Source organism: Phyllopteryx taeniolatus, chromosome 2 (assembly GCF_024500385.1).
Source record: "Phyllopteryx taeniolatus isolate TA_2022b chromosome 2, UOR_Ptae_1.2, whole genome shotgun sequence".
Lineage (NCBI taxonomy): Eukaryota > Metazoa > Chordata > Actinopteri > Syngnathiformes > Syngnathidae > Phyllopteryx > Phyllopteryx taeniolatus.
Genome location: NC_084503.1, coordinates 12,629,413 through 12,642,699, shown reverse-complemented (window position 1 = coordinate 12,642,699; position 13,287 = coordinate 12,629,413). Strand labels below are relative to the sequence as shown.

Here is a 13,287-nt window from a genome sequence, read left to right as displayed (position 1 = left end):
TTTCACAGAACTACAACCTCAATTCCAATGAAGTTGGGACGTTGTGTTAAACATAAATAAAAACAGAATACAATGATTTGCAAATCATGTTCAAACTATATTTAATTGAATACACTACAAAGACAAGATATTTAATGTTCAAACGGATCAACTTTATTGTTTTTAGCAAATAATCATTAACTTAAATTTGATGGCTGCAACACATTCCAAAAAAGACTTAGAAAGTTGAGGAATGCTCATCAAACACCTGTTTGGAACATCCCACAGGTGAACAGGCTAATTAGGAACAGGTGGGTGCCATGATTAGGTATAAAAGGAGCTTCCCTGAATTGCTCAGTCATTCACAAGCAAAGATGGGGCGAGGTTCACCTCTTTGTGAACAAGTGCGTGAGAAAATAGTCGAACAGTTTAAGGACAATGTTCCTCAAAGTACAATTGCAAGGAATTTAGGGATTTCATCATCTACGGTCCATAATATCACCAAAAGTTTCAGAGAATCTGGAGAATTCACTGCATGGAAGCGGCAACGCCGAAAACCAACATTGAATGCCCGTGACCTTTGATCCCACAGGCGGCACTGCATCAAAAACCGACATCAATGTGTAAAGGATATCACCGCATGCGCTCAAGAACACTTCAGAAAACCAATCTCAGTAAATACATTTCGGCGCTACACCCGTATGTGCAACTTGAAACTCTACTATGCAAAGCAAAAGCCATTTATCAACAACAGCCAGAAACGGCGCCGGCTTCTCTGGGCCCGATCTCATCTAAGATGGACTGATGCAAAGTGCAAAACTGTTCTGTGGTCCGACGAGTCCAGATTTCAAATTGTTTTGGGAAATTGTGGACGTCGTGTCCTCCGGGCCAAAGAGGAAAAGAACCATCCGGACTGTTGTGGACGCAAAGTTCAAAAGTCAGCATCTGTGATGTATGGGGCTGTTAGTGCCAATGGCATGGGTAACATACACATCTTTGAAGGCACCATTAATGCTGAAAGGTACTTACAGGTTTTGGAGAAACATATGCTGCCATCCAAGCAACATCTTTTTCATGGACGCCCCTGCTTATTTCAGCAAGACAATGCCAAACCACATTCTGCACGTGTTACAACAGCGTGGCTTCGTAGTAAAAGAGTGCGGGTACTAGACTGGCCTGTCTGAAGTCTAGACCTGTATCCCATTGAAAATGTGTGCCGCATTATGAAGCGTAAAATACGAAAACAGAGACGCCGGACTGTTGAACAGCTGAAGCTGTACATCAAGCAAGAATGGGAAATAATTCCACCTACAAAGCTTCCTCACTTCCCAAACGTTTATTGAATGTTGTTAAAAGAAAAGGTGATGTAACAGTGGTAAACATGACACTGTCCCAGCTTTTTTGGAACATGTTGCAGCTATAAAATTATACGTTAATGATTATTTTCTAACAATAAAGTTTATCAGTTTGAACATTAAATATATTGTCTTTGTAGTGTATTCAATTACATATAGGTTGAACATGATTTGCAAATCATTGTATTCTGTTTTTATTTATGTTTAACACAACGTCCCAACTTCATTGGAATTGGGGTGATACATTAGCAGTGTTTGACACTTGAAGATCATTTGTGGAGTACACTGTACTGGGACTTCTCCTTTGGTCTTTAATTAAAATGTACATATATTATAACTAGCTTCGTTATTGTCATGGCTGAGGGCAGCAAAGTTCTTGAACACAAAGGGACAGCAAACATACAGTAACTACACAATAGACCATTGAGGCAAGTGGAGCACTGTGTGGATATCTGTGATATTTCTGGCTATACACTTACCTCGATATAGACAGCTCTGTCTCTTTTTAGGCAAACACTTGATTAAAAAGAGGTCTTCCTTGGGGGTTTGGCCCTGACTTATTCCGTCTCATTATGAATTACAGTTACACTCACTGATCACAATATTAGTTACAGCTTTACAATCTACAATAATGCGATCCAATTCAAGTGCTGTAACAAGAATTTGTTTTTAGCATATTTTGTTTCGACTGACACTGTGTTAATTGTTGTGCTGCTCGCTCGAAGTGGCATCGAACTGCACGTTAGATTGGTGAACAAGTCAAACCATTAAAATGTTACCTAACGTTGAGTTCCTGTATTTCTTAAGTAGAGTAAGCAGAGTCCGATGATGTCTGGCTTTTGCCAGAAAAAAAACAAAACAAACAACATTAACACCAAAGCTGTGAATAAAATTGTGTCATTCAGTCTTGTGGGTGTTTCGAAGGTAGATTTGCATGCCTACCTGACTGTGGCCTTGTGATGGCACTCTCATATACAGGAATCCCCTCACCCACGTTGTTGAAGGCCTTGAGTGTGATCACATAGTGGGAGCTGGGGTCTAAACAAGAGAGATGCAGCGATGGAGTGCAGCAATGTAAATTGACACAGCCATCTAATCAAGCTGAAACTCGAGAGATACTCAACTCATAATGGCAATATTAGATATAGAGAGCATTTGTATAAAATAATGGACGGATGGATAAATAATTAATCTTGCCGTGACTGTCATGCAATCTTCAAATGTGCATACAGATCATTTGCCATCACAAATCTTTTTAAAGAGATTAGCTTTTTAAAGAAAGATACTTTTTCCACACAATTTAGACTACCTATTGACACAAGGACTTTATCTAAATTAATACAAATATTGATCATTCAATCCAAAAATAATGTCGGTTTTCACCACAATATAGGTCCTCGAAGGCCAGCACAAAATGACATGGTCAAGCAGAACATTTGAATCAAGTTACAACAAGTACCAAAATGTCCAAAACATCTTTAAATATTTTTTTGTCCCCGGTTGGTGTGATGAGCAATTGGTGGAAGAAGCGCAGTGCTCATGAATCTTCTAAATTGACACGATGAGTAAAATTAGTGGTGCAGTTTAATCAGCTGTGTGTAAGGAAATCAAAAAAAATTTGCATCTATTTAATGTATGACCAGCAGATTTGGTGCCTTGTCCAAGATTAGCATGAGCAATTTAATGGATGACAATTACTGCAGGGCAAGCACAGTCGTTCCACAGGTTTTATTAGTTTCTGACTAGAGCTGTCAGCAGAGGTGGGTAGTAATGCGCTTTACATTTACTCAAGTCAAATTTTGGATAAATTGTACTTAGAGTAGTTTGAATGCATCATACTTTTTTACTTTTACTTGAATATTTATGTTAAGAAGAAGCGGGACTTTTACTCTGTTACAATGATCTACATGGCGCTTGCTACTTGTATTAATCAATTATTGCGTGTGCGATCTATTTTTGGCCTTTGACTTGCACTTCCACGTTGGGCGCTGTTTGCACCAATCCAATGTTACCACTAGTGTCATTTGACTCCAGTTCACCAATTAACACATTCACATTAGACACATGACCTGGCGTTCACGGGCCAATCAAAGGGACTCGTATGGGGGAATCAGCCGCACAAAAACAGCTTTGTCATGCAGCATAGTTTGGCTATTGTTAGCAATTTGGATATTTCAGCCCACTTCTAACTTGAGAAAAAGTTGCCGATGTTTATTGTTTTGGCTGAAACATTCATCTTTTGGGGTACGTTCTGTAATCTCTCGCTCGCTCTCTAGCACACGCACTTTATCAGTAAGTCTGGTCAGCAAGCAGCTTCTTCATTAAGTTGTTTCAGTGAATAAAGCAAATTCTGTAAGGCCCAATGCATGTGTTGCTGATTTTTGGCACTTGAACATTTGTGGCAGGTGTGTGTGAACTCCCACTGTATATGAGTTTAATGTGATTGGTGACTCCTGAACACAGCCCCATAACAAGGAGTGTATCCTTGGTTCAACCAGATTTAAAAAAAAAAAAAAAAAAAAGGTAAAAGACCCCTTGAGACAAAACATATCTTTTGCAATGGTGACTTGGCCAAGAAGGCAGCAAATTAAACAAGTCCAAGTCAATCACATATAAGATTATTTCAGTTCAGTTGTGAATTCTTTACATAAAAAAAACCCTGGCATTTGAACAGGGATCTGTAGACTATATCCACTGCCGCCGTGTTCCTGTTTTTGTAATCTCTACCTGGTGATCCTATTGTGCTGTTTAACAAGTGGAGACAAAATAGTATATGACCATTTATTGGAGCTCAATTTACCTTAATTTGTTATTTTACAAAGATTTTGTTCATCGTTTGTTGTTTTATAAAGATTTTATTTATTGTATTTTAGATTGTTCAGCAATATCTGAAGTTGCACATTTATATTTTATTCAGTTATTTTTTTTTTATTTGACGCTCATGCTCTGATTTAAGTTACTCAACAGTTACTAAGTACTTTAGACAGATAACAAGTCAACAAAATTGGTACATCTTTGAAAAACAAAACAGACCTTGCAATAAGATTAAATCTTCAAACATTTTATCATTTGTAATTTCTTGTAAATGGCTTTTCTTACCAAGGTTTTCAATAGTGTAGTAGCGCTGCTTGTAATCTACTTTAATGGTCTGAGCGTGAGGGCTGCCAATGCCGTAGCCAATGCTGTAGCCACGTACAACAATGTCCTGGTTCTCTGGTGGCGTCCAGCTCACCACGATGCTGTTGACCAGTGGGCGGACGTGTAGCGAGCTGGGCTGGTCTGGGACACGTGATTCTGGTAAGGGAGGTTCAGAATAAAACTTTTATTGAAGGCAAGTCCTGGATTAGAGGGTATGAAGGAAGTAAAGCAGTGACTTTTACCATCTAGGTCACTCTCAAATGTCTCTGCTGGAGTCCAGTCCGTGGCTGGGCCCGTGCCGTTCACCGTTGTGGCAGACACCCGGAAGGAATACTCTGTCCCACGCTCCAGACCTGGACCAAGAAAAAAAGTATTCATTTTTGGCCTACTTTTTTTTGTTTTTTCGTCTTGTGGGTTTTTGACTTGCGTTTTAGTGGAAATATTTAACGGATGCACAAAACCTCTCTGCAGGAGCCAAAGAGAAAATTTGTAATACTACCTCACCACGGTAGTTTTCACTTCTCAAAAACATCAAGGCAATGTAAACTGATGTTTCCACATGGGTTTAGACTGTTTTGATAGCTACAAATATGCAGCGCTTGAGAAAAATGTCTTAAAAGAAACAGCTTGATGTAAGTTGAGATAAAACTAAAAGGATTTTGAAAAGTCTAGATTCAGTTTCACACTGGGTGCCAGCGTTGGTATTCATGAGCCCCTACTGACAAATGATCTGTTGCTCTAGTCATCCCCCCCTAAAAAAAATATTGTAAAATTGTCTTATTCGCTCTCAAGATGCTAATCTTGTAGTTAGTACTTACTTCAAGTACCGACTATTCTGGGCCACCCTTGGGGTAGCTTCAAAAGTCTGCCAAACCCTGTGCCCCCAAGGCTACATCTCCCTTTAAATTCATTTGAACCAACAAACATCCTTCTGTTTCATGCCTCCAGAATCTTTGAACAAAGATAGAATCAACTTTTAAGTGCATATTCTCTTTGATGCAGTGCACAGCAGGCGGTCAAGCCACTTGAAAAGTTGCTGAGCCAACATCTAATATTAATCACTGATTGATTTTGGTGATAGCCGCAGGGGATGTAACAGTACCACACAAACCCAGTGAGAGAAGTTAAGATCAAATCACGGGCTAATGAAACAAACAGACCACTTAAATTACGATAAATGTATTTATTTATTTAATTAAACAATTGGTTACTTGTTTTTTTTGTACAAAACTAAAAAAAAAATGCTAGTAAAATAAACAATTGTACATCCATCAATTTTCTGTAGCGCTTATCCTCACTTGGGTCGCGGCCATGCTGGAGCCGATCCCAGCTATCTTCGGGCGAGAGGCGGGGGACACCCTGAACCGGTCGCCAGCCAATCGCAGGGCAGTTATAAACAAACAACCATTCACACTCACATTCCCACCTATGGCCAATTTAGAGTCTTCAATCAACCTACCATGCATGTTTTTGGGATGTGGGAGAAAACCGGAGAAAAGCCACACAGGCACGGGGAGAACATGCAAACTCCACACAGGTGGGGCCAGGATTCAAACCCCGGTACTCAGAACTGTGAGCCAGATGTGCTGCCCTGTCTTCCACCGTGCCGCTACAATTGTACATATATACTTTTAAAAATGTATTTCTTAAATAATTGCTTCATTACATAATTAAATTAATTGTAAATAATAAAATGCAAAAATTTGAGTTGGCCTCTCATGTGGTTTCTTCCCAGAGTGATGGGCAAAGGACGCTAAAATGTGGAAGATGAAGTGATGTACAACCATGCTGACTGTGTACCAAAATTGAACTACCATATTTCAAGAAAACAATGCTATTCATTAGACAGATCAAGCACCAAATTTGTTTTGGTGGCACAGTGGTAATTGTGGAAGACTGTTTCAGGGAGCTTGACACTTTTTCAGACATGAATTGCCCAAAGGTAGCCGAAAATGTTTGAGATGTGCCATCAATGATTGTATGTATGTATGTACCTGTCTAGGCAAAGTCGTTTTCACAATACAGTGTAACCTTCTAATCTGAACACCCCTGAGATCTTACAGTATGGAATTTAACTTGAAAGTTTAGTTCTAGAGTTCTAATTTCTGTCATGGGGGATGTCACGCATCTCGCTCAAGACCTCAGCAGACCTCACCAGAGCTCAATTCAGACAGCATCCAAGGATTAGGTCCGGCAGGTTTTGATGTTTGTTGGGTGTTTTGCAACACTTATTCCAAAAGATGCACCAATGTCAACAAGACTTATTAAGAGAAGAATTACCCGCATATAGTGGGTACGGAAAGTATTCAGACCGCCTTAAATGTTTCACTCTTTGTTATATTGCAGCCATTTGATAAAATAATGTAAGTTTTTTTTAAACACACAGCACCCCATATTGAAGAAAAAAACGGAATTGTTGATTTTTTTTTGCAGATTTATTCAAAAAGAAAAACTGAAATATCACAAAGCTATAGGTATTCAGACCCTTTGCTCAGTATTTAGTAGAAGCACCCTTTTAAGCTAATACAGCCACGAGTCTTTTTGGGAATGATGCAAGAAGTTTTTCACACCTGGATTTGGGGATCCTCTCCAGTTCTGTCAGGTTGGATGGTGAACGTTGGTGGGCAGCCATTTTCAGGTCTTTCCAGAGCTGCTCAATTGGGTTTAAGTCAGGGCTCTGGGTGGGCCATTCAAGAACAGTCACGAAGTTGTTCTGAAGCCACTCCTTTGTTATTTTAGCTGTGTGCTTAGGGTCATTGTCTTGTTGGAAGGTGAACCTTCGGCCCAGTCTGAGGTCCTGAGCACTCTGGAGAAGGTTTTTGTCCAGGATATCCCTGTACTTGGCCGGATTCATCTTTCCTTCGTTTGCAACCAGTCATCCTGTCCATGCAGCTGAAAAACACCCCCCACAGCATGATGCTGCCACCACCATGCTTCACTGTTGGGACTGTATTGGACAGGTGATGAACAGTGCCTGGTTTTCTCCAACCATACTGCTTAGAATTGAGGCCAAAAAGTTCCATCTTGGTCTCATCAGACCAGAGAATCTTATTTCTCACCATCTTGGAGTCCTTCAGGTGTTTTTTCTTTTTAGCAAACTCCATGCGGGCTTTCATGTGTCTTGCACTGAGGAGAGGCTTCCGTCGGGCCACTCTGCCATAAAGCCCCGACTGGTGGAGGGCTGCAGTGATGGTTGACTTTCTAGAACTTTCTCCCATCTCCCGACTGAATCTCTGGAGCTCAGCCACAGTGATCTTTGGGTTCTTCTTTAACTCTCTCACCAAGGCTCTTCTCCCCCGATTGCTCAGTTTGGCCGTACGGGCAGCTCGAGGAAGGGTTCTTTCTGGTCATCCCAAACGTCTTCCATTTAAGGATTATGGAGGCCACTGTGCTCTTAGAACTTAAGTGCAGCATAATTTCTTTTTTTTAACCTTGGCCAGATCTGTGCCTTGCCACAATTCTGTTTCTGAGCTCTTCAGGCAGTTCCTTTGACCTCATGATTCTCATTTGAGGTCAAAGGAACTGTGAGCTGTAAGGTCATATATAGACAGCTGTGTGGCTTTCCTAATCAAGTCCAATCAGTATAATCAAACACAGCTGGACTCAATCATCTCAAGGATGAGGGTCTGAATACTTATGGCTGTGTGAAATTTCAGTTTTCAACAATTCAGTTTTTTTCTGTCAATATTGGGTGCTGTGTGTACATTGAGGAAAAAACGAACTTAAATGATTTTAGCAAAAGGGCTGCAATATAAAAAAGAGGGAAAAATTTAAGGGGGTCACATTCAAATCAGTAACGGTTGTATTTTGTATTTTCTTTTTACACAATTAATAGTGTTCAAAAGTAAGTGGTACATGTTTCACGTGACTTACCTTCACATTATGCATTTGTCAATGTAAGTCATGAGCGTTTTACTGTCAATACAGTTTACTCATTATAATTCACTTATTTTTACACTTTTATGGATGTTGACAATGTAAAATTGTAATTTAAAAATAGTCTGTACAGTTAACAAGGGTTCTATGATGGTGACATTTTGACCCGGGAATGGATTACAGGTATTTTTTAAATATTCCTCGGGGAAACATTTAAATCCACAACTAAGAAAAGGTCAACAAGCATCCTGGAAAGCATTCTGTTCAACTGCTGAGATTTCAGTGTACACAGGATATCCGAGATCTAAAAGTGATAATACAGCAGGGTTAGCTCATTACTAAATTGACCCTAGCAGAAGCAGTCAGTCAGTTTTCATTACCATCAATGAGCTTTGATAGCTGGGTCCCCCCGGTGGTCTCCGCTGTCTCACTTCTCCGAGATCCTTTACGGTATCGTATCTTGTATCCTGTGATTTCTCCATTCTGGGAATTTGAGGGTGGGGGCTGCCACCGAAGCATGATGCTCTATGGAGGGGCAAATGAGGGTCAATGCAACCAAAAAAACAGTGTAGAAGTCTATTTCAAACTAACAGACAACAATAATGGAGGAAACCGAAGGTCCTGTATTGCCTTCTCGTATTGGCGTCAGGACAGTGAGACCAGATCATGAAAACGGCTCCAACATAGTGGCAAGTGTGGGGTCTAATACTACAGCTAGCATGTGTGTTTTTTTTTTGGTCTTGTCTAGATGCGTATCCTCAAATGTCACAATAATGCAGAATTGCAGACATGACAATTCTGCTTGACCAATGAGTGACCACCAGTGGTCTATGTCAGCAATTTTCAACTGGTGGGACCCAAACCAAAAGTGGATCGCAGACAGTTGAAAAAAAACGTTTTACTTTGGAAGGCATGGGGAACGATAAGTACAATAAGAAGTTTCCGTTTCCCCTGCCTTCAACCTATCTTTATTCATGTTTTTTTTTTTTTTTTTTTTAACAGTATACCCACTAAATGTAATGGGATAGGAGAGCCACAGTCGCCGATGCACTTAAAACGTGTTTAACACCGGGAAAACAGTATAACACATAAGCAGACTCACGCAGGAGGTTGCCACAGCTCTCACCCAGACACTCAAATTTTGCATGCAGACCCACACTGCACGCTGGGATTCATGAATCTGGAACTTTTGTGTGTGGTTAAAGAGGTAGGTGGGGGTAGCTCAGCATGAGCAAGCAGTTAGTTAATGTTTCCCCACTGTCACACTCATGCACAAAAGGCTGAATGCATGAACAGGTCACACACCCGGCCCCGCTGGGAAAAAGGTACAAATTGAATTGCGTAGTTTCCTTTTACAGTACATAATCAGCCACCACTCATGCCGGTTTGAATTTGTCCAATATTCTCACTTAAAACTAAGTTGAACTGTCTCTTAAGAAAGTCACAGAGAAGAAAGTGAGGAGAAATTGTGACTGAACAGAGAATATGAAACATGATTATTTTTTTCAGCAATACTGTTAGCAAATTCGATAAGGCATAAGTGCCTAGTAAAATTACACTAAAAATTAAACAGTCTCACAGCAAAGAAACAAAGAAATAGGAGGAATAATTTCAACAACGTTTGGAAATAGAAGGCTCGTTATTTGTTTCAGTTGAATTGGGCTTGTTTCCGACTTCCGACCAAAACAAATGTGTAAATTCTCACCCTTTCTATCAAATAACTCCTCTTAACATTTGCGGCAGCACCCGTTGTTTTCTAGTACTCAAATCTCAGCAGACACTCCCTCAACATGGGTGGCTAGTTCCCTCTCAAGCTGTTAGTGTGTGACAGGATTATTGAACGGTTTCTTTTTCCGCTTTTTCTTTTTGCTTTGACAGATCTCTCTCACTTCAACCTGTGAGCAGCACTGACCAGCGAGGGCCTCTATCCTCCAAAATTTACAATCAGTGCATGCACTTTTTATATCTTCTCCCCTGCTTCGAGGCTCTCGATTTACAGTCATGCGGAATATCTCCTGAAGAAAATTAATCAAGTGAATCAAGTGTTTGATACAAAAGAGCAAATGATAAAGAATATTTTATGGATAGACGAAACAAAAATGGAGCGTTTTGAGCAATACACACCAACAGTATGTTTATAGACTGCACAATGAAGCAAATGAAGAGACTGCCAATAGTCAAGCATGGAGGAGAATCCATAATGCTGTGGGCTGCTTTGCTAAATCTGGTACTGGACGTGTTGACTGTATCACAGGTACCATGAAATCAGAAAATTAAAGATTTTAGAGCAAAATGTTTGACCCAGTGTAAGAAAACTTAGTTTGAGGCGAAGATCACGGGTCCTCCAGCAAGACAAAGACCCAAAGCACACATCCAAAAGCACAGGAATGGTTGAAAAGGAAGAAATTGACTGTTTTAACATGGCCAGCAATGAGTCCTAATCTTAATCCAATGGAAAATCTTTGAGGGCATCTGAAATCTGTCATTGGAGAAAAGAACCCTGCAAATGTTCAAGAGCTTGAACAAAACTGCAAAGCAAGAGTGGGAGAAAATACCACTTGCTTGCTTCCAAGATGGTGCTTATCCGTGTGGACGCCTCGGTTACGTGCTATCTAGTATTGTCTATGGCCAGCAATTTGTCTACAAATTCCTTGTGTGTTTTTGACAAACTTGGCAAATAAAGATGATTCTGATTACGATTTTGAGAAGTGCAAAAAGCTGGGTAGATAGATGGATACAAGAAACATTTGGAGGCTGACATCGCTGCCAGAGGGTGTGCAGGGATCTCGTTTGATGTGCGTTCCGTGTCCTAGATGCACAAAAATGATCAGGGACGAAAAAAGCACGGTGAATCCGCGTCCACTGAGGCCTACATACATATCAAAATTCACATTTTGCACATCAAAAAACACATTGAAAAGCAAAACTGCAAATCAAGTTTACCGCGGAGACGATCGCTAAGATGGAAGTAGGCAGTAGGTGTAATGTGACAACGCGATTACATCACCAATGCCTGAACGCGGAAGTGAAGCGTTCCTTTGACGAGCGGTTGTAAGATGCGACGCCAAATTGAGAAGAGAGAGAGAGAAAAAACAAATGACGAAAGTGTGGTCGCATTTTATAGTGAAATGCAAGGTGAGCCCCCGTTTGTTGTAACAAGGACCTTCCTCTACGCAGCGTATAACGCCGCATCGCGGGACCCGAGACATGAAGGTGACGTTAACATAGCGCAATCAGTGAGCTTAACGTTAATCTACTTTACTAACATATCGCTAGATCTGCGGAGCGTCTCTTTTAATTGCTTATGTATTTATTTATTTATTTTTTTTTTTTTTAACCGTGACAAGGACAGTACAATGCAACCATAACGGTACACACGGTGTGCTTTTTGCTCAGTGTAGTCACTGTGGGACATATGGCCAATCTGATGATCTGTAAGTGGCAAAACCTTTGAGTCAAGTCGGTGAAAAACGTGGCAAATGTGGCCAAAGAGGAATAAGAGTAAAATAGATCATCATCATATACCCAAACAGAGGAGGGTTTTGGTGAAGGGAGATGAATGAAATCATTTTCTCTCTCTCGAGGTTTATTCATTTTGGTTTGACCAATTTGAACACTTCCAAAACTTGTAGTAGTACATGACATATTAATACATTAGGTTCATGGCTGGGCATTTATGATCTTAGACCAGTTGACGAGGAATAAGACGTATAACTTTCTCTTTTATTTACTTGCTCTTATTGTGAAATACAGCCCTACTTTTATTTAGTAAATGAGAGAACTTTACACAGTTGTGCTCATATGTTTGATCACCGAGGGAGAATTTGCAAGCTGTGTACAATTCTTTATAATGCTCTAATATCATTATATCAGTAGCATAAAACAACATCAGCGAATATTTTTAGAAAACTGTATCCCTTACTGGGTGTAAGTGTACAATAAACAGGCCTACAGGCCTCTGTTGGAAGATGTAGAGTAATGGCTGAAAAGAGAGGCCGTCGAGGGCAGCTTCCTGTTTTCATCAGGAGCCTGTTGAGCCCTGCAGCCATCTTAGCAGCCTATTGAATCACCAGTGTCACACAAGCTCTACAGTGTGTTCAACTGCAAAAAATCTGATTTAACAATTACAGTTAAAAGACTGACACACAAAGACGTTCTCTAAGTCTTGGAAGTTGTTTAACTAAATATAGCTAGAGAACAAATGATAGACAAGACGAAATATCATGCCAAGCAAAAGATGGAGAACGCATTCGAGCCAGCGCCGCCGCTCGGCATGACAACCAAAGTGGGATTAGCGGCTTGTGCATTGATGAAGAAGGCAGGTAGCTAGCGGCGAGAACTAATGTGAATTGCAGGACACACTGAACATCAATTCTTCAAACGTACGCCGCGGCAATAAATATGCATGCTGCAATTCGGCGCCAAGCGGCATCAGGTCTTGTCTTCTCCGATGTAGCAAATTGAAGCATTTTACGAAGCGAGGGAAAAAAACGAAATCACTAACACCGTTCACACACGGCAGATTGAGCGTGCTCACTTTAAATTTGATCAGATAGAGCTTTTGAGTTTTGACGCAGGCAATTTTGATTCGCCAGCGTGGCGAACGTGGGCAATATTCGCTCCGTCACATCCCGTTTCTGTTAGCAAACTGGCAGCGCTAACGCTGGTTAAACAGTGACACCACTAGAAGCATCATCAAAAAGGATTCCAAATAAAATTGTCCTATAATACCATTTCATTACACTTCTCCTCTATTGCTTGTCCACAATATTGCTTGCATAACCATTTAGCAGTATGTCATTAGCTATAAATTTACTGATGGAGTGTAATACAGAGGAAAAAAAAACTTCTGACAGCCAAGGCAGCTACTGATGAGACGATCGATCAGGGTTCACACACCCTCTTAGCCAGCTGCGGCTGCGGGTTGTGTCATGCATCT

The 13,287-nt window shown here is 40.5% G+C and overlaps 1 protein-coding gene across 9 annotated transcripts in view; it reads right to left on the bottom strand.

Annotated features, from left to right (window-relative positions):
* The window catches only part of neo1a (neogenin 1a), a 210,099-nt gene that overhangs the window by 20,959 nt on the left and 175,853 nt on the right, over nucleotides 1–13,287 (bottom strand). For all 9 annotated transcript variants that reach the window (XM_061761212.1, XM_061761154.1, XM_061761182.1 and 6 more), the window contains exons 13-16: nucleotides 8,729–8,873; nucleotides 4,715–4,825; nucleotides 4,434–4,628; nucleotides 2,277–2,372 (exon numbers count right to left, since the gene is read on the bottom strand). In XM_061761212.1, the coding sequence (XP_061617196.1) occupies nucleotides 2,277–2,372; nucleotides 4,434–4,628; nucleotides 4,715–4,825; nucleotides 8,729–8,873 (547 nt within the window). The remainder of the gene's footprint in view (nucleotides 1–2,276; nucleotides 2,373–4,433; nucleotides 4,629–4,714; nucleotides 4,826–8,728; nucleotides 8,874–13,287) is intronic.